The sequence below is a fragment of the Anopheles moucheti genome, chromosome 3 (genome assembly GCF_943734755.1).
Source record: "Anopheles moucheti chromosome 3, idAnoMoucSN_F20_07, whole genome shotgun sequence".
Lineage (NCBI taxonomy): Eukaryota > Metazoa > Arthropoda > Insecta > Diptera > Culicidae > Anopheles > Anopheles moucheti.
In genome coordinates this window covers 28,098,688-28,118,897 of record NC_069141.1, presented here as the reverse complement: position 1 = coordinate 28,118,897, position 20,210 = coordinate 28,098,688, and the positions used below count along the sequence as shown (strand labels likewise).

Genomic DNA, 20,210 nt, shown 5'->3' with positions numbered 1-20,210 from the left:
TTCATCAAACCTGGTCAAAGGAGGGACCTTATGCACATGGAGCGAAAGGAGTGCTAAATACACGTAAATTGTTCGAAAAATGTTTCAAACTTCATTATAAAATGGTCAATTGATGTAAAAAAACGAATAAAATAAAATCGCAAAACTGAACATAAAGTAACCTTGAGCGGTGTGATTGTCAAAATGCTGTCATGGGTAATGTTTTCGTTGGTGTTCTATTTTTAACGTGCAAAAAATTGATTATTTCGATAGGCAATCGTTCCAGGATTTTTTCATCTGCATTTGGTGAGATTTTTACTCCGTTTCTAGGGCGTTTGAAGGTAAAATATGCGTGCGTGTTGCGAGTGTTCGTTGTGTGTTTAACGTGTGTTGCGGTTGGTGTAATTGTTAGCAGCGTAAACAATCCTGCTACTGTGCGTGAAGCAGCAACCAGCAGCAGCAGCAGTGCACAGGACATCATGGCCTTGCTCAGGCAGATATCCGGAGTGCTGAACCGAACCGGAGCATTATCGAAAGGTGTATATCCGTTGCTTTCCGGAAGGTATGGATTGTACCCACCGCACTTGAGACTCCTGTCGTCGTTGAGTGCTGGTTCGAGGCAAGGACGTATCGCGGCTGGAGCAGACACCCTGCTAGTGCCCGGGAATTGGCAGAATTCCAAGCGACGGGGCTATAAAAATTTCGGCCATCAAGAGGAAAAGGAACCCATGTACACGAAGCTGTTCCTTATGTTTCTTTCCACCGTAATGGTGGGTGCATGCCTTGATTGGAAGAAGTAAGTAAATGCCATAGTGAGAGCATAGTGACCGGGTGGTACCCATTGGCTTGATTGAATGCATTTTTTCGTCTCGAAATTGTAGACTTGGAGCAGCGGTTGGTTGGCCAAAGGTTGACGCGGATGCTGGTGTAGAGATGGGAAAGAAGGCCTCCAGCTCCCAAGAGCTGGACCAGGAAGAGGAGGAAGACTCGGATAGTGAAGTAGACGCACAAGGCAAAAAGAAAAGTCGTAAGGAAAAGATCGGGTTTCGTGATCGGAAGGTAATGGGAGGAGACGGAAGAGATGATAATGCGAAATCAATCCTTTAGAGATCACCTTTACTTTCTAGTTCTCAAATAGACTTCATCGATACCTAATTGCAAAGTATATCGTTATACTTTCGTTCGCTTTTCTTATCATTAGAATCGGATGTTTAAACGTTCCGAACGATCCTTTCATTTGTGTCACTATTCAATTGTTTTCCATGTTAACTTACTCATTTTCGTTGTTGTTAATTATCATGTTTATTTTACGTTCTTTTTTCTCCTCTTGTACAATCTCTTTGTTACGAACACCTCGAAAATCGTGTTCGGGTTTACGTATCCCGCGTCGATGTACTATGTGTACGACTGCTTCCGATCAATTCGCACGCCCGCTTTCGAACCATCACGGTCCCTATTGCTCACTGTAAATGTCACTGTACCATTCTGCCAATTCACAATTGGTGCACTCGATCATCACTCCGTGCGCTTGTGTAAATGCGTACATTTTGGCTGTCTTGCACCGATCGCCGCCGTACGTAAAGATCATCGAGTACGAGAACCGATTGCGCACGTTCGCAACGGCGGACAAGGTGTTTCGCTACTTTTCCACCATCAAGCTGTTACACGGGGAAACGTCCACGGTCTATATGACACCGTACGACTTTCTGCGCGCAATCACACCGGGAATGAAACAGCCGGAGGGTAATGTTGCTCCGTTTTTTGCTTTGTTTGTTAATTTTAACTCGTACGTTAACAAATGTGTTTTGTGTAAAGTGGACTAACTAACAGTAGACTGTAATAGCTCATAGTTTGTGAAGATGCGGTCGAAAAACCCTACCAAATGGCTCATGAAAAGCAGATTAGATTATTTAACATTCGTGTCGACTAACAACTAGCGCTGGTGTATAGGTGTGTACATGCTACCAGGTAGTAGTAAATAGGCTAGCAGAGTAATTGTATGTTCTATTGGTTTTGTGTAACCGATTTAAATGTTTTACAATGTTACAAGAGAAGAGTTGCTTCTAGCGGACCGTGAACAATAGCCGATTGACAGTACGAAACTTGTTAAATAACTATCAAAAACGTGAGGTAAAAAAATGTAACAAGAAAATAATTCAATAATGTATTGCATGTTTGGGAGAATTTGTTTTCTAAATCAGAACCTTTGGACGAGGACATCTGTCCTGACATTATCTCCTACGTCTTTTTTGTATAATTCACTGTTCCAGTTCGGATATTTTTTTTTTAATTTGGTTGCTCTAATACTGCCCTCATTACAAATATGTTTTCTTTTGCATGATCATCATCATTACTCGATCATTGGTTTAAACGCATTGAAAAATGAAGCATCCTCGTACATGCCTTGTCATGCTGTCTAATTTGGAATCAACCACGTTTTTTGGCAGATAATCGAATATGAGAATCGCATCCGTCAGTACAGCACGCCGGATAAGGTATTCCGCTATTTTGCCACCATTCACGATGGCGTTGAGGTGTTCATGACTCCGATCGACTTCTTAACTAGCATGACACCGGGAATGAAGCAACCAGAGGGTATTTGGAATTACTCGTTGTATTTAGAGTACTGTAGCGTGTAGTGAACGTCTTTTTATACCTTTGCTACTGTTGTGTATGCTTCTCACTCCTTTGTTTCACGCAAGCACTGTTTTCCTATTGTTCTCTTTTAAGAGCACCTATTTTCAGCACGCTGTTACTCAGTTTTCGATCCTAACCCTAAGCCACAAAGGTTAACGCTTTACTACTTCCAGTATTGGTTTTGTTTCCTAACTAAATTCACAAGACTAATAGGCATGCTTCGTCTGAATACACTTACCCTAACATGGTGCGGTTTCGTAAAAGAGTCCGATAACATATTAACGTTCTGTTTGTGTTCTTTCATCGAAATGCGGTATAATACGACGCCCCGGGACCTGTACCAACTGTACGCATATCAGGACTTGGACTGGATCAATACAAGCGGTATGACGCCAAGGTATGTTTTACGGGTATTGTTCGATCGTTGTTCCGTCGATCCTCTCCACTAGATGTTTTTAGTACAACCACACGAACTGTCACACAACCACATGTGTACACACATTTCACTACTTACATACAGTCTTTTATCATGTTCTTTTGGTTATTGTCAATATTTTGTCTGTATTTTTATTAAAACTCTAAATATTGGACACATATTTTACCGTATATCCCGTCACCAGCTAGATTTGTAGATCGAAACAATTATCTCGATCTCTTGCTCTCCGTATCTCAATCTCTCCCTATCTCTCTTTCTAACTATTTCTGTTTGTAATGCAAAAATGTGTCGCAAATTTTTTAAATTCTAAATACAATCACTTCACAATATATTTAATTTGTTGAGCATACTTTTTTCCAACACTTGCGTCTCTTGCCACACTACTACTTGAACGGACACTTGCCCTGTTGCCGAAACAGTCGACAGTTTTCTTGTAGTTTCTGTTTTATTTACCACCCAGAAATGTATCTTTTCTACAACCTTCACATTTTTTTCCTATACTTTTATCACACGTTCGCTTTGTTTTGTATTTATTTACCGTTTGTTGCTTTTGTTTTCAATCATAAATGTGTGTGTAATTTTTTTCTTCTCTTGTCTATTTTATATGAACACTAATCCTGCAATGTGGTTAATTGTGTTTTCAACTCTTTCAACAAGTCTTACCCTGAAAAGCGAGTGTCGTACATTCTACTTTCCGTTTATTTCTATTGGTTTTTGGTTACGAATTTTACTTCGATGTGTTTGAACGCTTCTTCATCATCATATTTATTGCTTTTTATTGTGTTTTTGTGTCATCGTAAACGTTCGCATTGAGAATGGCGGGTTTGAATTGTTTTGTCTGTGTTTTTTTCCATTAATCCATTTTTTTAATTTTAGTTTTATTGTGTTATGTTTTTTCATCATTATGAACGTGAGTTCAGCAAACAATGTGTAATGCCGTTAAGCCCATCTATTTTTGTCATTTTCACATTTCCCACCCGAGAAGGAATAAATTGGGCAAACAGATAAAAAGCCATATTAAACGTTAAAACAAAAGCAAACATCATTATAGAAGTATGAAAAAAAAAAAAAAATTTTAAATCCATCATCATTCACCAGGCAAATGATTGTCTCATCCTTCGTTTCTACTCGCCACGAACATTTTCTGTAATCGATAGCGCCCATCCATACTACGTGTACTTCATTTCTTTCCTTTGTTTTTCTTTGCCTGTACACTATAAAAACTAATCTATTGCTTTTGATGCTCAATCAAATTTAATTTCGTGTACTTTCAGAGCATTGAAGAGGTATTGCATAAAAAGGGGGATTTAAAAGCAATAAAACAAACGCGAACGAAAGAATAAAAGCCTTCCCAAGATCGCTCAGACGCGAAACCGCAAACCTAAAAGCAAAGCCAGTATCTCCCCTATTTCTTCGCTGACTATACAACTATTTTTCATCAATCTCTCTATTTGTCTATTTGTTTCTTTCTTCATAACGCTCCGTTTCTATCCTTACTTGATTGTCTGTTATTATGATTGTTATTATTTTTATAACTGCTGAATGCTGCTGTATTACATATTCCGTTGTTACTTCTTCTGCTGCTGGCTCTTCTATATCTTTGTAACATCTAACATGCTCCAATGTTTATGGTTGTTTTCGCGTTGTGAATGCTGTCGTTTTTGTTTTTGTTTTACTTCTATTACTTTGTTATTGACGCTGTTAGAGATCGGCGTTAAGTGTGGCACCAAGTAACAATAGCATCCTGCAGCTCTCTATTCTGCGTGCGCCGAATTTAATGTTATACTCTCTGCGCTATTTCGGCAATCAATGGATATAAATATTGCAAAACAATGAAAAAAAAATGCATTTCAAAACACTCCGGATTGATCTGTACAAGCTGAAATAGTAATGATTCAATACGTTGTCGTGTATTTTGTGCACCAGAGTTGTAATGATTTGATTGATTTTTTTTATTACCGTGCACTCATTCTTCTAGCTGTCAGAATGAAGTATATGGCTAATTTTTTTAATTATTCTGCACGATCTTCTTCAGCATATCTTACTAGTTTGGTGCATGTGCGTGAGCTGCCACTATATACATGATCTTTTTTCATTGGTGGCTTGTAGGCGGGTGGGGTTATAAATCATATAAAAATGGATCATTCTTAATGCTAACTCATGTTCTGCATAAATATCCTAATCATTCTTAAATAGTGCAGTTTGAATTAATCGCTCTTCTTTACATGAATTCCTTTGGAAAAATAAAAAAACGAAACGCACCATACTTCATCTATCCATTGCTACTTTACGCCTATGCACTGCTCCTTTATGATGGGACGGAATATCATTTTATAAAGCTCTACCTCCGCTATTCCTCAGTATCATGTTCGATTTTATATTATCCTGTGTACTAAAAGTTTCTTATCGTCATGAATCTCGCCGCATCGATGTTTTTCTGCGTGTTTCGGTGTGATTTGTTTAAACATGCGCGGTTGAAAGCGTAACCTGCCACCACCAGCGTGTTAAAGTGTGTGCATTTTGTGTCGTTGAAATAGGATAATCAATTGCACACACCGTTTATTTGTTAGTGATATTATAGGGGTTTCTATCTATTAAGCGATTTTATATTTAACTAGTGTTAGCTGCTGTTTAATCAATACTTCTATTCTAATTCTCCTCGTTCTGCTAGTTTGTGGGGAATCAATTGGAGCAAAAACACATGATGCACAAGAAAATGCATTATTCATTGTTTGTACTAAAATAATAATAACGCTGTTGTACTAAAAAGGCAGTTTTCCTCCGTTCAAGCAGAGCCGAGAGTGGCCACAGTATAGATTTCTGTTAGCAATTGTTTATGTGATAAATATTGGAAATGATTTTTCCCTCCCTCTTCCTGTTCACTCCATCCATTCCCTTTTCCCCTATTTACCTAGCGTACAAGCGTCCCAGCGTCCCAGTCTGATTGAAATTAAAATAAAAAAAGTTTAACTTTACTACTCTATTCTGCTTTGCTTTCACTTAACAGTTTTCCCAACCCGTTTACCCCCGTTTCCCAACTACTACGCCTGTCTCGCTCCGCAATGCCTTTGGTTTTTCTTAACATAGAAATACTTCCGTAGCATGTAAGCGGTGAACCACGGTTTCGATCACTAATTCCGTTCCGTTTCCGGTTGGTGTTTCCTTTTCTAGAGCGTGTCCAGCCGTTTGGATCTCCATCTGGACAGCGATAGCATCTTTTACAAGCTCGGTGCGTACGGGCTTATTTCGTTCTCCGACTACATCTTCCTGCTGACCGTCCTGTCGAGTAAGTACAACCGATATGTCACGCTGTTGTATTGTGCCTTTTCCCAACACCTTGTATCTCTGTAAATGAGCGCGGAATGCTGTGAGGAAAAAAAAAGAACTGTAAAGGAAATAGTTTGAACCGCCAGATTAAACGACAACGGAACCGGTTCTTTGCTTCGTACTTTTATTGAATCAGTCTATCCAAATTGTATCATGCATTATTCTATCGACCTGTTTGTTGCGCTCGATCGGTAGACATCCAACACTCTTGCAACGTTCGCCTTGTTGCGCTAACCTACCACTTGTAGCTGGCTGTTGCCCTCGCACGAACCTCGTGGGTATTTGCTGTTTTGCGGTTGTTGTGGTTGTTCTATTTGTTTGCGTGAAGTGGTTAGCGAGCGATCCTTGGTATTTATTTATCGATGCAGATATTTTTTTGTTGTGGAATTGTTTTCATCTAAAGTGTGTTACTGATGTGTTACTGAACTGTAGAATAGTTTTTTTGTCTTATACCTTCCCATTGTTAACCTGTCGTCTAGTAGTGGGATTATTCAGATTCAATTTATTCGTACATGTTTTGTATTTAAATTTGTTCGTTATTCTTCGTTTTTGAATGTTGGGATATTGTTTGAAATATCAAAGGTACATGGTTGACAACGACAATGGATCATATATTTTGGTATTTTATATCTATGTATGAACCGTTTTTCTTTGTGGTTGTTGTTTGTTTTCAATTGTGTGGATAGAAGTTTGTTTTCGTTTTACCTTACTGTTGTTGTAAGCTGTATGGTGCATCTCTTTTATTCTCTCTTGTTCACACGCAATGGAGATTTATATATTATCATTGAATGCTTTTCCTTATGTGTTATCTCATTCTATTGCCGTTTGACAGTGGGTTTCTCTTACTCAATGTTGTTCTCGTTCCATTTGTATTTGTTTTTCTCTCCTTATATTTGTTTTGTCTTGTATGTCAAACATCGTTACATCGTGTACTAATAATCGTTTATTTCATGCTATTCCGTTCGGTTTGGTTGTTGTGAAACAGTGTTAAATTGATTTACAGATTAAGATAGAGGGTTGTAAATGTTGTTTTTTTTTCCTTTTGTTATAATATTTTTTATGTGTGTATAACGTGTAGTGTTTTTATATAGTCACTAGCATCAAGGTTGGTTTTGTTATATTTCCCCTTCGCAAACTCACCTTCGCTCCGTTGCGTTTCCTTTACAATCCGGAAATATGGTTTTGTTTTTTGGCTTTCCCTATCAAATTCTTCTCCCTTTTCTTGTGCCTCTAGCTACACCGTTACACGATAAGTATTCGAGTTCTTGTCCCTTTAAACGTTTTTTTTTTCGTTCTTCTTGGTGGCAAAGAAACACGTAAATCAAGTACATATTGGTTCAAAATTTAGAATTTTGATTTGTTCTTTTTCGTTTTGTTTTTCGGTTTCCGAACGTTATTTAAATATGTTTATCAAAATCATCCACTCGCGCTAGTTTTGTTTTCTCGTCTCGCTACATTTGCCTTTCCTCCACGGCCATTATTAGTCTCTTCCTTATGCTTTTTTTGTTTTCATGGCTCATTTTGTCGCCCACGTGAAAGGTTTTTCGTTACAATTTTTAATGACGCACTATTGGGGGGGGGAGGGTGCAACATCAAACGACTATCGCACGAAGTTGCGAAGTGTTCCTACTTTCGGTGCAATTACATTTGAGTTGTTGGGTGTAAATATTTCGTCACTATTCTAGACGCGTACTCATGACCGGATCAATTCCCTCTTCTCGCGGGGAGGGAGAAAAGAAGTTCTCCGTTTTTTAAAGGGATATTCAAAAACAAAACATTACGCTTCTTTATCAGAGCCCTTCCTATCCTCTCCGTCTACATTGTTCACTACCAGTTCGTTCATCTCGCCACGTGACGGGGATGGAAAGATTAGTTCTGTATGTGTTATTCACTACTTTCACAGCATATCCTTATATATCTGTCCAACTGTATCATCTCAAACGTTTGTGCGCTAAAAGGGAGTTTTGCTGTGTTGCGCGGCTCTACGCTTTCTACCACCGTTGTGTCATTCGTATTGCAACTCGTATCACCTCTGCACGATCGTCCTCATCGCAGGCTTTCCATCGTTTTCTTAACATTCGCGTTTGGCACTTTTAATCCTCGAACGGGCGGGGGGCTTTCCGTTTCCAACTACAGTGGGTTCTGTTCTGGGGCACATTTTGTTGTTGTCACCCTTTTGTCTGCGATTAAATGAACCGTTTGTTAAGAACGAACGCAATAGATCGTGGAGTTGGAGAAAACATGATTGCAGAACAAGCATTGAGAAGTTGCATCGAATCGTCGCTGCTATTGCTACTACTTGCCTACACACTACCACCTCGCGTTTGGGTGTGTCGTTATCGGTCAGGTGTTTTGCGTTTTGTCCGGTGGTAAAATGTTTCCATCATCGGAAATCCGTAAGCTCTCTCACGTTACAAAGCTAGTGTCGTGCGTACTGAACAGTTCCTAACCTAATCACCTAAAACCGAAACAAAACGCAGGTCAAATCAGGTCCAGTTAGCACAAATCACACGTTTCTTAGGTAGTATTAATTTTCTAGCGGTGAATCGAACGCAAAATGTACGACGAACTACATTATCACGGTCAGCATGTGTTTGTATCGGTATACGAAAATAGAACTACTCCAAGATATTCCAAGAGGATACACTCTTACACGTGCGTTCTGTTTCGATCTGGTACATTATCTTTTCTACCCACAATAAATGAAGAATTGTGTTGTTTGTGGTGTATATATAATATATATATATATCGGTGTATACTTGTTGGTTGTATAAGGAAAACATTCATCTCGGTTGATTCGTAACACAATTTTCTACGCGACTTTCATTTCTATCGACACTCTTACACCAACACACCCTATTTCCGGTCGCTTTTCGACGGGATTCGATCTCTACACGTGGTGGTATTGTTCACTGCCAGCTTGTTTTGTTGGTTTTGCTTAGTCTTTTAAGTAATAGCCGCGCCTTCACGTGCCGATCGTTGGCTATCCATAGTCGGGCGATTGGACGTAGCTGTAGTACTTGGTGCTGTTGTACCCAAACAGCTCGAAGTCCAGCTGGTAAATCTCCAACACATCCGTGAGCAGCTTCTCGTCAATTTGTGCGAAATATCTGTCGATATGAAGAGAGAGAGATATCGAGCATAACATTAATCGTAACGTATAATTAGGACAGCAAAATGAGGAAGACTTTACCTCGGTATAAGATTCCGCGTATCGCTTGCCGATCGGTTCGTTATCCAGCGTGCCTTGTACCGGGGCATCTTGTTCAGCAGCAGCGTTTCCAGCCCGGCCTGCCGTATAATGTACTCGCTGTCCCGCTGGAACGTTTCCATTTTGGCGATAAGCGTAAAGTTGATGCTGCAGGGCGTACAGAACGAGTATACTGGGCTCCAGTGCTCATCGAACCGTCCACCGGAACGGTAATGGCTGACGAGAAATTGCAGAAACTCACGAAACGTTGGCCCGTGGGGTGTTTTCTATCACAAAAAAAAAAAAAACAGAAAAATCGCCAATCAAAACCAAAACATCTTTAGGCTCCTTGCCGGATTCTTACCGCTCCTTTCAGTGGGTGCGCTTTGCGGAACTTTTTGACGATCTGTTCACCGAGCAGCTTGTAGTATTTGTTGCGACATCCCTCGAGTTTGTTGCGATAGGCCGAGAGCAACCGCTCGAAGGGCTCCCGGACGATAAGGAACGATATCGTGTTGGAGATGTAATCGTTCAGCTCGTTAGCGGTGGGCCGTGGAAAACGTTTCCGTGCGAGATCGATCGGTGATGCCTTCGTGCGCTGCAGGTACTGCACACTGTATCCACCTGTAAAGGTACACCACACAAGGACTCGAATTAAAAATGAGCCCCCCCACGTGGCATCCCCGCTGTCACATCCGCTTCTTACCGAGTATGTTGAAATAGTACATCCATGTGCTGCTGGCCGCTTTGAAGATGTTGCACCACGCGATACCGTGGCCGGGTGAGATGAAAAATTCCCACGCATTCGGTGGATACTTGCCGACGATGCGATGGTCGGCACAAACGTTCCACAGCATCATGCGCCGCTCGTTAAAGTCCGTCTCGGCGGCGGCATTCATCTCGTCCGAGTACTCGTACACCGGATTCAGCGTGGAATGGTTGCTACCATCGGATGGCTGCTGCTGCGGTGGAAACTGGTGCCGCTGTTTACCGCCGACGGCCGCCATCATCTTCAGCGGTAGTCGCGGTAGTCGCCCCTCGGCACCGACCGCATTACTACCGTGCTTGCCCCCCCGACCGTGCAGCTGTAACGAAGGCCAAATATCCATCAACTTTTCATCGCCGCGACACAGTGTCTCCGCAAAGAATGGAGCGTGAATCATCACGATGGTGGTTGTGTGTGTGTGTGTGTGTCTGTCCCCGCTACTGGGGGACAATGCAGCGACGGCGACAGGAAATTGAAGTAGTTTTGCATTTTCATTGCAGAAAGCCTCGTGAAGGCTCGTGGTTGTTTCTTATGGATTTTGTTGGGTTTTAGTGGTGAGCTGTGTCCCAGCCCCCAGTATGTGCTTTCTTTATATTATTCATTATCCAAACCACACGGTTCCACCAATGAACTGCCCTGTCTGTCGTGTTTCCAAGTTGAAGAGTAGAGCAAGAGGCATTTGCAAACTTAACGTTCGAACCAACTCATAGATTCGCTATCCTGCCCCTGTACAGAAGCTGCGGAGTGAAGCTCCCAGGGATAGAAATTCGCATTTAAATATTTAACGAGCTTTAACGTTTCCGAACCCAATAGACATGTGGCTGTCGATTGCAAGCACTAGGGCCCGTGAAAGTCGTTTTCCAACTGCCGTTTAAATATTTTCCCTGGCTGTGTGTGTGTGTGCTGATCCTTTTGATAACCAATGAGGGACATTATATGGGCGGACTGCTTTTTTTTGTTGTTGTTTGTTACTGTTGTGTAAGAACGTGTGTGTGTGTGAAGGGACAAAAAAGAATGGTTTATGTCCCGTTTGGTGCGACTGATGAAGGTTTCCTTCCATTAATGATGCTATCCTTCCATGTGTGGTAGCTCCTGAAAGGCTACAGCCCGTCCCTTTAGTGGCATTGTCTATCCGCTGGGAGTGATCGATGGTGATGATGATGGTTGAAGAGATAGAGTGAGAGAGAATGGGAATTTCTGCCCCGGGGGTTTGCCTCATAGGAGTAGAATAATTTATTTACGATATGACAACATTATCCCCAGACCATGGCTGATTGAACCATGATCGTAACGATGATCGCATGTGTTTGCGAATCGTGATGATTTAAATAATGTAGCCACCGCATACCAATCGGTGTGAGATAAAGAAATAAACTTACCCCATCTAGCTTTCCGCCGCCAGCCTGTTTCGTAAGCCCAGCGCGTGATGCCAGTGCCGCAAACGAGGGCATCGACGACGAGGACGCGAACGGTGCGGAAGATCCCGATGAGGAGGAGGAGGAGGAGGAGGAGGATGAACCCGTCAGGGCACTCATCGATTCCCGAAGCAGCAGCATAAAGTACAGTCCAAACACAACGACCAGTACGGCAATCTTAATGCACAGGTAGCACCGCCGCTTGGTGAGCAGCTGCTTGACCGGTGGCAGCAGTAGATGCATTTTGCGCAACCGTTGCTTCTCACCCATGGAACCACCGCTGGTACCGGTGGAACAAGCACCACCAGCCGGTCCTATGCTGCCGGCACCACCGGGACACAGTGCCGTTGCGGCAACACCCGCACCCTTCAGAAAGGTGGACTTGTGGAACATTGTGCACTCGCATCGAGAATCACGGAACGCCTGGAATATTCGGCTCGTCACATCCCCAGCAGGATGGAAGGTCTTACACTGATTGAGGTTTTTTATTTTCTTTTTAGACACTACACCACGGACACATTCTTTGCGCACTTTTCACTATTACTGGTGAGCACAATGCCCAAGCTGTAACGGAGGGAAAATATTACGCGGCCCACTGTATGAAGCAAGGGCGGTTGGGTCGAAACAGTGGTGGAACAACAATTGCACACGGCCAAACCCCTTTCGGTGGTGATGATAGCTTTTCATCCCCTAATTGAGCCATTAAAATGTTCGTCCCTTGCGAAACGTAAAGTCGAAAACAGACGATCACACGGGGTAGGAGTGTGTGTGTGTGTGTCCACTGTGTGTCAAGGGATTTGTTTTTTTTTTCGCCCCGCCGTTGGCAAATGGAGCGAGAGCGGGAAAAGGGTTTTTGTTTGTTTGTTTTTACCTAAAACTGTTCAACTCCTTCGCGCGGGCTCCGGATATTTTTTTTTCTTTGCTTAGTGGCACCGTTTTGCCTGTCTCCGTGCTTTTGACACGCAGAGTTGGTGTGTCCCGTGTTTCGTGTTTTGTGTCGGATTTAGTGGGCTATAGTTGGGGAAAACAAGAGGGAAAATCACCCCTCCACGAACCAACGGGGATCGTTTCCCGGGGGCTGTTGTTTGGTTGAGTTTGTTTGCAAACAGTGCTTGAACGGCACACCGTGTGTTAATTGGATTGAAGTGTAGTGGAACGAAATGGAGTTCCAAAAAGCTTAAAGTTGAAGTTTTTGTTCAATAAGAGGGAAATATCGCTTAAAAAGCATTTCTTCATCCGCATTAATTAAGTGACAAAAAAGGAAAGGTAAATTACTGAGTGTTGAGAATTTATTCCCACGAGTGTGTATTTGTTTTGGTACTTTTAAAACACTCCTTAGATTTGTTTTACTGAGCAAGATTGATAGTAAATTGTAAAGGCAACATTTACTTGCACCGTGCACCGTATCGCATCGTGAAATCAACGCACAATCACCAATCGCGCAAATCGATGCGTCTTCGGTCCTTTTTGGAAGATTGATCGTATCGTACAACGTACAACGCGGACACGATGCACACAACCACATTCGCACTATCAGCCGAAAGCTTAAAGCGTTGAGCAGAAAAAGGACATAAATCCCTTTTTGCTCTCCCCTGAGCATTCCTTCTTTCTCTTTACTTTACGCCCTTTAGGAAGGCTACTGAAGGATGAGTCATGATTTACAGCTGATAAAGAGATTGCACTTCACCGTCGCACTTTTGCCCGTTGGGCGTGAAGAGGGAGCCGAGAGGGGAAGCTTTTCTTATCGATTGCGTGGACAGAAAGGCGCTGTGAGTGGTTTAGGTTTTAATCACGACGAACACACACTGTGGGATTGATTCACCAAACAAGCCGTTCCGCACCACAGTCCACATGGGTTGGCGCGGTTCCTTTATCAAGCAACTGTGTGCAACCTGTGTATATGTTGGAGGTTAGCTTACGCGCTGTACGCAAAACGGCTGCCAGCGCTACGTGTTGTGGAACCGATGCCACCACCTTGTTGAATGCAGCAGGGCCGAAGTTCAAATGCTTCCCAGTGCCCGCGGTGTGGTGGACGACCCGTGTGTTCGGGTTTTGCAATTGGCGTACCTATACACACACCCAGAGACATGCGAACCCCCAAGTCCGTTTCCCATCGGTTTATCGTGCGCCCTTTGTGTAGAGTATCCTACACATCCTTCGCATCGGAACGCACGCACACAGCGCCGTGTTGCTGTTTCTGTTCGGAAAAGCGCTCTCACGCACACTCGCGCAAGGAATAAAAGGGGGGATATTGTGTGTGTTGTGTTCGACCCCCTATGGCTGTGTGTGGCTTCCTGTGACTCGCTATCGGAAAGGACGACGATATCAACAGCAGCGAACACCGAAGCGACCGAATGCGCTTCCCGGACCTGCCTGGTGCACTAGTGTGCGAACTCTGCTCACACGCATATAGAAACAAGAGTTTCCAAACCACGGAAACTACTATCGCATTCACTTTCTCCTCTAAAACGCTTAATTCGTCTTTCTTTTCTTCTCCGTAGTCGGACCACCTTCCCAGCTTCCGAATGTTCGCCAAATGGAATATCTCGTCCCGGCATGGTGCAAACGGCGGGGATGCTCGAAAGCATCGCGTTTGTACATTCTCGATGATAATACGAAATTTTGTGGCCACATCGAGTGTACAGCCAAGCAGGCAGAATAGCAGGACCGAACACTCGCCGTTTGGCGCCACTTTTGGGTGGGCTGCTAGCCAAAACGGCGGGACTATAGCACTGAACACTGAACAAGCAAGAAAAAAACGTGCGATGCGTGTAGACGTGGCCCACAGAATCGACAAGAAGTCTTGTTTGATGGAGTGGCCTGAGAATTTAATTGATTCACACCAACAAAAAGGAAAAAGAGGTCCGCGCCACATCTCTCTCTCTCCCCTCCTATTGCCCAGGAGCGCCTCTTTGTGTGGGAAGAAAATAATCGAGGTCGCTGCAAATGGATGAGTCAAAACATTCACTTTCGATCACGTTCAATGTACGTGTGCGTGTGTGTGTGTGTGTGTGAGGCTGCTGGATTCGCTCCACTTTTCGGCACATCCGCCGCCAACGTTTGGTTTGGTGGTGGAGGCTGCGTTTTGGCATCAATCCAGCACATGAACGGATCATAAATTATCGGCACACTAGGCACATTAGGGATCCGTGTGTAGACACTTTGTAGACGAATGAGTACCGTGCAGGGCTTTCGATTGTTTTAAGAACCATTCATAAGTTGATGGAACGAAATTGGGGCGGATACGACGATTTGTTGTTCGATGAGTTGTTCGATGGAGTCGCTTCTCGTTGTTGATTAGATTGATCGAAATGAAAGTTTCTGTTTTTTTTTTCAACAATTCACACGCGCATCCTTTTTGGTGCTCTGTGGTACGTTCCACCTACCCTTGCCCATGGCCTTGCGTGCTTGCGAACGATTCTGATCTAATTAGGGAAGGATTTCCATGCGTGTACCGGACGGCGGGCTCTCTCTATTAAGCTAGAAAAGGCGAGCGAAATTCCCCGCTGGAATGGCGCGGAGTTGCGGTACGGGAATCACGACCGATCCATCATACGTGGCTGTGTATGATTAGTTTGATGACGGGGCATAAATCCCACCGGGAAGGATACACCAGAACTATACTCCCCACTTTGCTTGGCCGTTAATACGTTCCATGTTTTTTGTTCAGTATCTAGCTCCAGTAAAGTTTTTGCGCTCTGTTCTAATTAAGTTCAACTCGCACACAGAACTGTGTTTTTTGTTGTTGATCTTGTTCCAAACGAGCATAATTTGCGCTTTAAATCGATCAGCGTTTTGGTTTTTTTGTTTTGCGTTCAAGCCCTATTAAATGAAAATTGATTGTTTATGCGGGTTTGCGTTTCATGTCACCACCGTAGCCAAGAAGTTGTTTTTTGTTTTGCTTGTTGGTGCTTCAAGGTCACGCCAAGTTCTATTTTAAATGTTACACGGAGTGCATTGTTCTGTTCCGTCCCGAGCTGTTCCTTTGGTGGGTCGTTTCCACCGTTTCCTGGTACATCCAGCGAATTCCCACAGTTCCCCTTTTGCCTTTATTGCTCCATATTATCACCATAATCAACGTAATCGACACACGATTTTGCCATTATCCGCCCATTACGTACGTTCCACTCGTGTCAGTATTCATTTGCTTTTGCAAGAAAGCCTAAACGTGGGATAAAGTATATGGGTTGGTTAATCAGTGCCGAAAAAACAAAAACCCGGCAACAATGCTGAGCTGAGCCGAGCTTTCAGTAACTTCCTTGTCTCTTCCTCTATAAGTTGCTCGCTTTGGTTTCGCTACAAAATTTTCTTTTTGCACCATTTCGCTGTTGTCGGTGCTTCGGTTTCCTAGAGTTCGTTCATCCATTTATCCCTTTTGTTTCCCTTCTCGCTCTTCACCCTTTTTTCTTGTAGTTGTGCCACAAGTTTTCCTGGTTCTATCGCTATCGGCGTACAAAACACTAGGCGTCTCCATCGTATCGATTGTGACCTGCGCGCGCGAAATTCCTGGAATGCTGGTCATGCTGCCGCTGGCATCGTGTGGCATCGAGGAATGTTCACGCTGTGTTCCGTTTGCACCAGCCGTTTGCATACAACCGGAACCCGGAATCTTCCCCTTTCCTCCCAGTTCCCCTTTCTATCTTACCGTGTGCGGTTTGTTTTGCTTTGTGTTGTGCCGTGGGCCAGGCACTGTTTGAAGTGTGTTTGCAAAAAGAAAAAAAACACACAAGAGAGGAAGCCGTTCGGATGACGTACGTACGATCCTTTCCACGTAGATGCCTTCCGTTTTCCGTTGGTAGTGGTACACTGTTTACGAACGCTAAGCTTTCCCGAACGCCAGAAGCGCGCGCGCGCGCACACACGCACATGTGTACGTGTGTACCACAAACACAGCCCGAACCGAAATTGCATCCTTCCTTATCAAAGCGAAAGCTCTTCGGTCGGCATGGGAATAGCAAAAAAAAAAAAATCATCCAACGTCACACCACTACATGGCGAACTTTCCAGACAGTGTGCCAGCAGGCGGAACAAAACGGAACGGGCCTTGCCTACCCAGGGGGCGTGGAGGGGAGAAAACGGGGGAAGCGTACCCCGTGGGTTTGTCATATGCTGGCCGATGTTTTTGTTGGCCGTGCCTTTCGTCGACGTGCATTTTCCGTTCCATTTGTTTCTCGGGTGCGCTCGGTGAACCGGATGAGAGGAACCAAAAATAAAAAAAAGTAAAACCTCACGGAAAGGAAACTCTTGAATGTCAGGCAGCGTTGTTGGCCCAGAATGTGGTGTTGCTATTTGTTTTCTCTCTTGTTGTAGTCGTTTTTTTTTCTTCTGTCCATTCTGTTGCATTCTGCATCTAATGCAACCTTTCTTCTTCGACCAAGCGAACGGAAAGAAGCGTTTGACTCTGCTAACGACGAACGTCGTTGTCCTTCTGGGAGCGGTTTTTTTTTCCTTGATGCCAGGAAACAGGAAACTGCTGCACCCCACTACCCATTACCACACCGTGACCGGGACCGTGCCGGGAGTGTCCTTAAAACCGAAGCGCTAAAAATAGAACACCGCCTTTTAAACGGGGTGTCAAATCGTTGGGGCAATACGGGGGATGTGGATCGGGGTTGTACCTAGTTGGTCGTATTTCATGTTTGTGTTAAGCTGAAGGTTGCATCGTCGTTTGTGCTACTTCTTCCATTCGAAATAGCGTAGCATGTTTTGCTAACTCCATCAGCAAAGCGAGTTTTTTTTCACATACAGAGACGAGCAACTGACCAGAAAATGAGGGCGGCGAAATATTGTTGCTCGTTGCTGTGGCCAGGATTGCAGGGTTTGCCTTTTTTTTTTTTGGGTATTAATTACGCTCCCGTAACGTCATCGGTCATCATCGGTTCGGTGGTCGGTTCGCTCGGTCAAACGGAAATCCCCTCCCAGTGGTAGTAGCAGATGAGGCAATTTCCTGTGTGCTGCGCCCTTAGAACGAAACATCGCCACCGAAGCTTTCAAGCTGTACGGACATCCGTAGCGCAGGGAAAGGGTGGCAGTTTTATGTTACGCCGGGCGGGTTTTTCGCGTTCACTTTTGGGAACAGGAAAAGGAAATAAAGCAATTTTTGATCCATTTTTCGGAACACGCTATATGGTGGAGCTAAAATCTCGTCGTTGTGGAGCGGTCCTCCACACCAGTAAGAACACGCAAGCAAAAGAGCTTTCCGCGCTACATGTAGAGATAGTGATTTGTGCAGGCTGTTGCGCGTACCTTTTGCGTTTGTGTATCGGTAGTTTGGTTCAAGATGTTTGCTGGCCGCTTTTTCTTTGTGTTTGCATATTTAACGATACATTTAAAGCTCACATGGAACATAACAGAAGCGAAGGTATCGGCGGTGTGGTGGCTGCGGTTTGCGTATTAGAGGTTGTTTGATTATTATGTGTCTATTTTGTTGGTACTAAATTCACTTCTTTTGTGTGTCTAGTGTTTTTGATCAACTCTCTGTAGATGAATGATTTTTTTGTTCAGTCTTTGTATGTTTTTTTTTGGTTTTTGTTTTGGTTAGAAACATTAGATAACATTCTCTTCCTGTACTATACTTCTTGTACGTTCACTTTTTAATGTCTTATACATTTATTATTCTTCTTACGTTCTCTCGCTGTATGTTTGCTACTTCTTTTTACTACTTTACAGTTAATATTACTTGTCGAGTTTGGATATTACTAAACATTGTTCTCTTCCCATTTCTGTTTGCTTTTTCTTCCCTCTCGTTCTGTTTCTTTTTCCCCTTTTTGCTTCCATCCACAGCATCCCGGCGGCACTTTGAAATTGCTTTCCGGATGTTCGACCTGAACGGTGACGGTGACGTCGACAGCGAAGAGTTTGAAAAGGTTGCCAACCTGATCCGGCAGCAAACGAGTATTGGTAATAGACACAGAGATCACGCGAACACGGGCAACACGTTTAAAGTAAAAAAAGTAATTTTACTATCTAAAAGATTGATGCTGAATTAATGGGATCTTTGTTTTTTTTTGTTTTGGTTTCCCTTTTCCTTCGGTTCCGGTTTTTTGTTTGTTTGTTTGGTTGTTTTGCGTTAAACTTCCTGTGCGAAAACAGGGTGTTAATTCAGCCCTGACGACCTACTTCTTCGGACCGAAGAATGACGAGAAGCTGACGATCGAGAAGTTTCTTGACTTCCAGCAGCAGCTGCAGCGTGAAATTTTAACGCTCGAGTTTCTGCGCAAAAACCCGGACGAGAATGGCAACATTAGCGAGGCGGACTTTGCCGAACTGCTGCTAGCGTACGCCGGCTATCCACAGAAGAAGAAAGTGAAGAAGATTAAGCGTGTGAAGAAGAGGTAAGGATGAAGTTGTTCTTGCGTGCTTTAAAGTAGAAAACAATTTTAATCGATTCGCCCTGTTTAGGTTCCGTGATCATGGATCGGGCATTTCGAAGGAGGATTACTTAAACTTTTTCCACTTTCTCAACAATATCAATGACGTGGACACGGCGCTAACGTTTTACCACATTGCTGGTGCTTCGATTGATCAGGATACGCTGAAGCACGTCGCCAGGACGGTGGCATTGGTGGAGCTTTCCAGCCACGTGATTGATGTTGTGTTCACGATCTTCGATGAAAACAGTACGTAAAGCTACGAAGAGAACTACTTGCCATCTTGCGGAAGGTTCTTAATTAAATGGCTTCTCTTTAACCTTTCCACAGTGGACGGACAGCTGAGCAATCGGGAATTTGTAGCGGTAATGAAGAATCGCCTGCTCCGTGGGCTCGAGAAACCGAAAGATACCGGTTTCGTGAAGCTAATGCATTCGATACTGAAGTGTGCCAAGGATACGAAACCTGTTCTGCTGGATCTTTAAGCACGCAACTTAATCGACGCTTCTCACAACGTGTGTCCTCCTGTTTGCTATTGTATTCAAATCTCATCACTCACTGACATACAGCACAACCAACAGTGACAGTGAGTGCAACGTGTTTTAGAATAGGGATTGCATATTGGTTGAATAACGTGGAAGTGAATGCCAGTTGAAACGAAGCAAACAAGCGATCGAATATTTGTTACCTATCGTTAAGTTTCTAATGCCTTTGCGTAAAGTCCTTTGAGGAAAGTCATTACCTACGCATACTCTCCTAGCTGTATAATGAATCTAAAATAGTCGCCCCTCCTTTTCAACCTGACGCTATCGGAATAGAGCTGAGCAGGATACGTAAAACGACGCCAAGCTAACGATTTTTTTGTATTTAAAAGCTCCTCGGGTAATCTATTCATTAAATTTCCATACCTTCTGAATCTTGTTGCGAATTTAAATGTGTGTCTTCCTTTGGTTGCATTTTGAATCCGAACAAAAATAGCTTAGCTATTGAATAAGACATTTTAAGCATGTAAAGCACAATAATATGCTAGTTGCGAACGTTAATATTAAGAATGTGTAGAAATTGTTTGTAAAATACGAAGTTTATTCAC

General features: G+C 43.3%; 2 protein-coding genes across 7 annotated transcripts; one reads left to right on the top strand and one right to left on the bottom strand.

Moving 5' to 3' along the window:
• Window positions 1-230: 230 nt before the first annotated feature.
• Window positions 231-20,048, top strand: LOC128305562 (calcium uptake protein 1 homolog, mitochondrial-like). 6 transcript variants are annotated; one of them, XM_053043068.1, is made up of 10 exons: window positions 231-320; window positions 392-775; window positions 861-1,038; window positions 1,563-1,722; window positions 2,976-3,013; window positions 6,224-6,338; window positions 18,534-18,703; window positions 18,843-19,084; window positions 19,152-19,369; window positions 19,451-20,048. In XM_053043068.1, exons 2-10 carry the CDS (start codon window positions 459-461, stop codon window positions 19,603-19,605), a joined length of 1,593 nt encoding a protein of 530 aa, XP_052899028.1. In that variant the 5' UTR covers window positions 231-320; window positions 392-458; the 3' UTR covers window positions 19,606-20,048. The 6 variants fall into 6 exon arrangements, with proteins under 6 accessions (XP_052899028.1, XP_052899031.1, XP_052899030.1 ...); XM_053043066.1 differs by having other exon boundaries at window positions 240-320; window positions 395-775; XM_053043071.1 differs by lacking the exon at window positions 1,563-1,722 and adding an exon at window positions 2,427-2,574 and having other exon boundaries at window positions 237-775; window positions 18,534-18,694.
• Window positions 6,499-12,143, bottom strand: LOC128305563 (carbohydrate sulfotransferase 13-like). Its single transcript, XM_053043072.1, has 5 exons — window positions 11,715-12,143; window positions 10,276-10,654; window positions 9,934-10,193; window positions 9,573-9,856; window positions 6,499-9,489 (listed from the first exon to the last, which is right to left on the bottom strand). Exons 1-5 carry the CDS (start codon window positions 12,141-12,143, stop codon window positions 9,363-9,365), a joined length of 1,479 nt encoding a protein of 492 aa, XP_052899032.1. The 3' UTR covers window positions 6,499-9,362.
• Window positions 20,049-20,210: the final 162 nt, after the last annotated feature.

Bases quoted from the DNA above. Each gene is read 5' to 3' on its own strand.
- LOC128305562 (XM_053043068.1), top strand. From the start codon at position 459: ATGGCCTTGCTCAGGCAGATATCCGGAGTGCTGAACCGAACCGGAGCA. The intron at 19,085-19,151 runs GTAAGGATGAAG...CGCCCTGTTTAG, and splicing joins ATTAAGCGTGTGAAGAAGAG to GTTCCGTGATCATGGATCGG. The intron at 19,370-19,450 runs GTACGTAAAGCT...ACCTTTCCACAG, and splicing joins CACGATCTTCGATGAAAACA to TGGACGGACAGCTGAGCAAT.
- LOC128305563 (XM_053043072.1), bottom strand. From the start codon at position 12,143: ATGTTCCACAAGTCCACCTTTCTGAAGGGTGCGGGTGTTGCCGCAACG. The intron at 10,194-10,275 runs GTAAGAAGCGGA...GTACCTTTACAG, and splicing joins GTACTATTTCAACATACTCG to GTGGATACAGTGTGCAGTAC. The intron at 9,857-9,933 runs GTAAGAATCCGG...TTTTTGTGATAG, and splicing joins CGCACCCACTGAAAGGAGCG to AAAACACCCCACGGGCCAAC.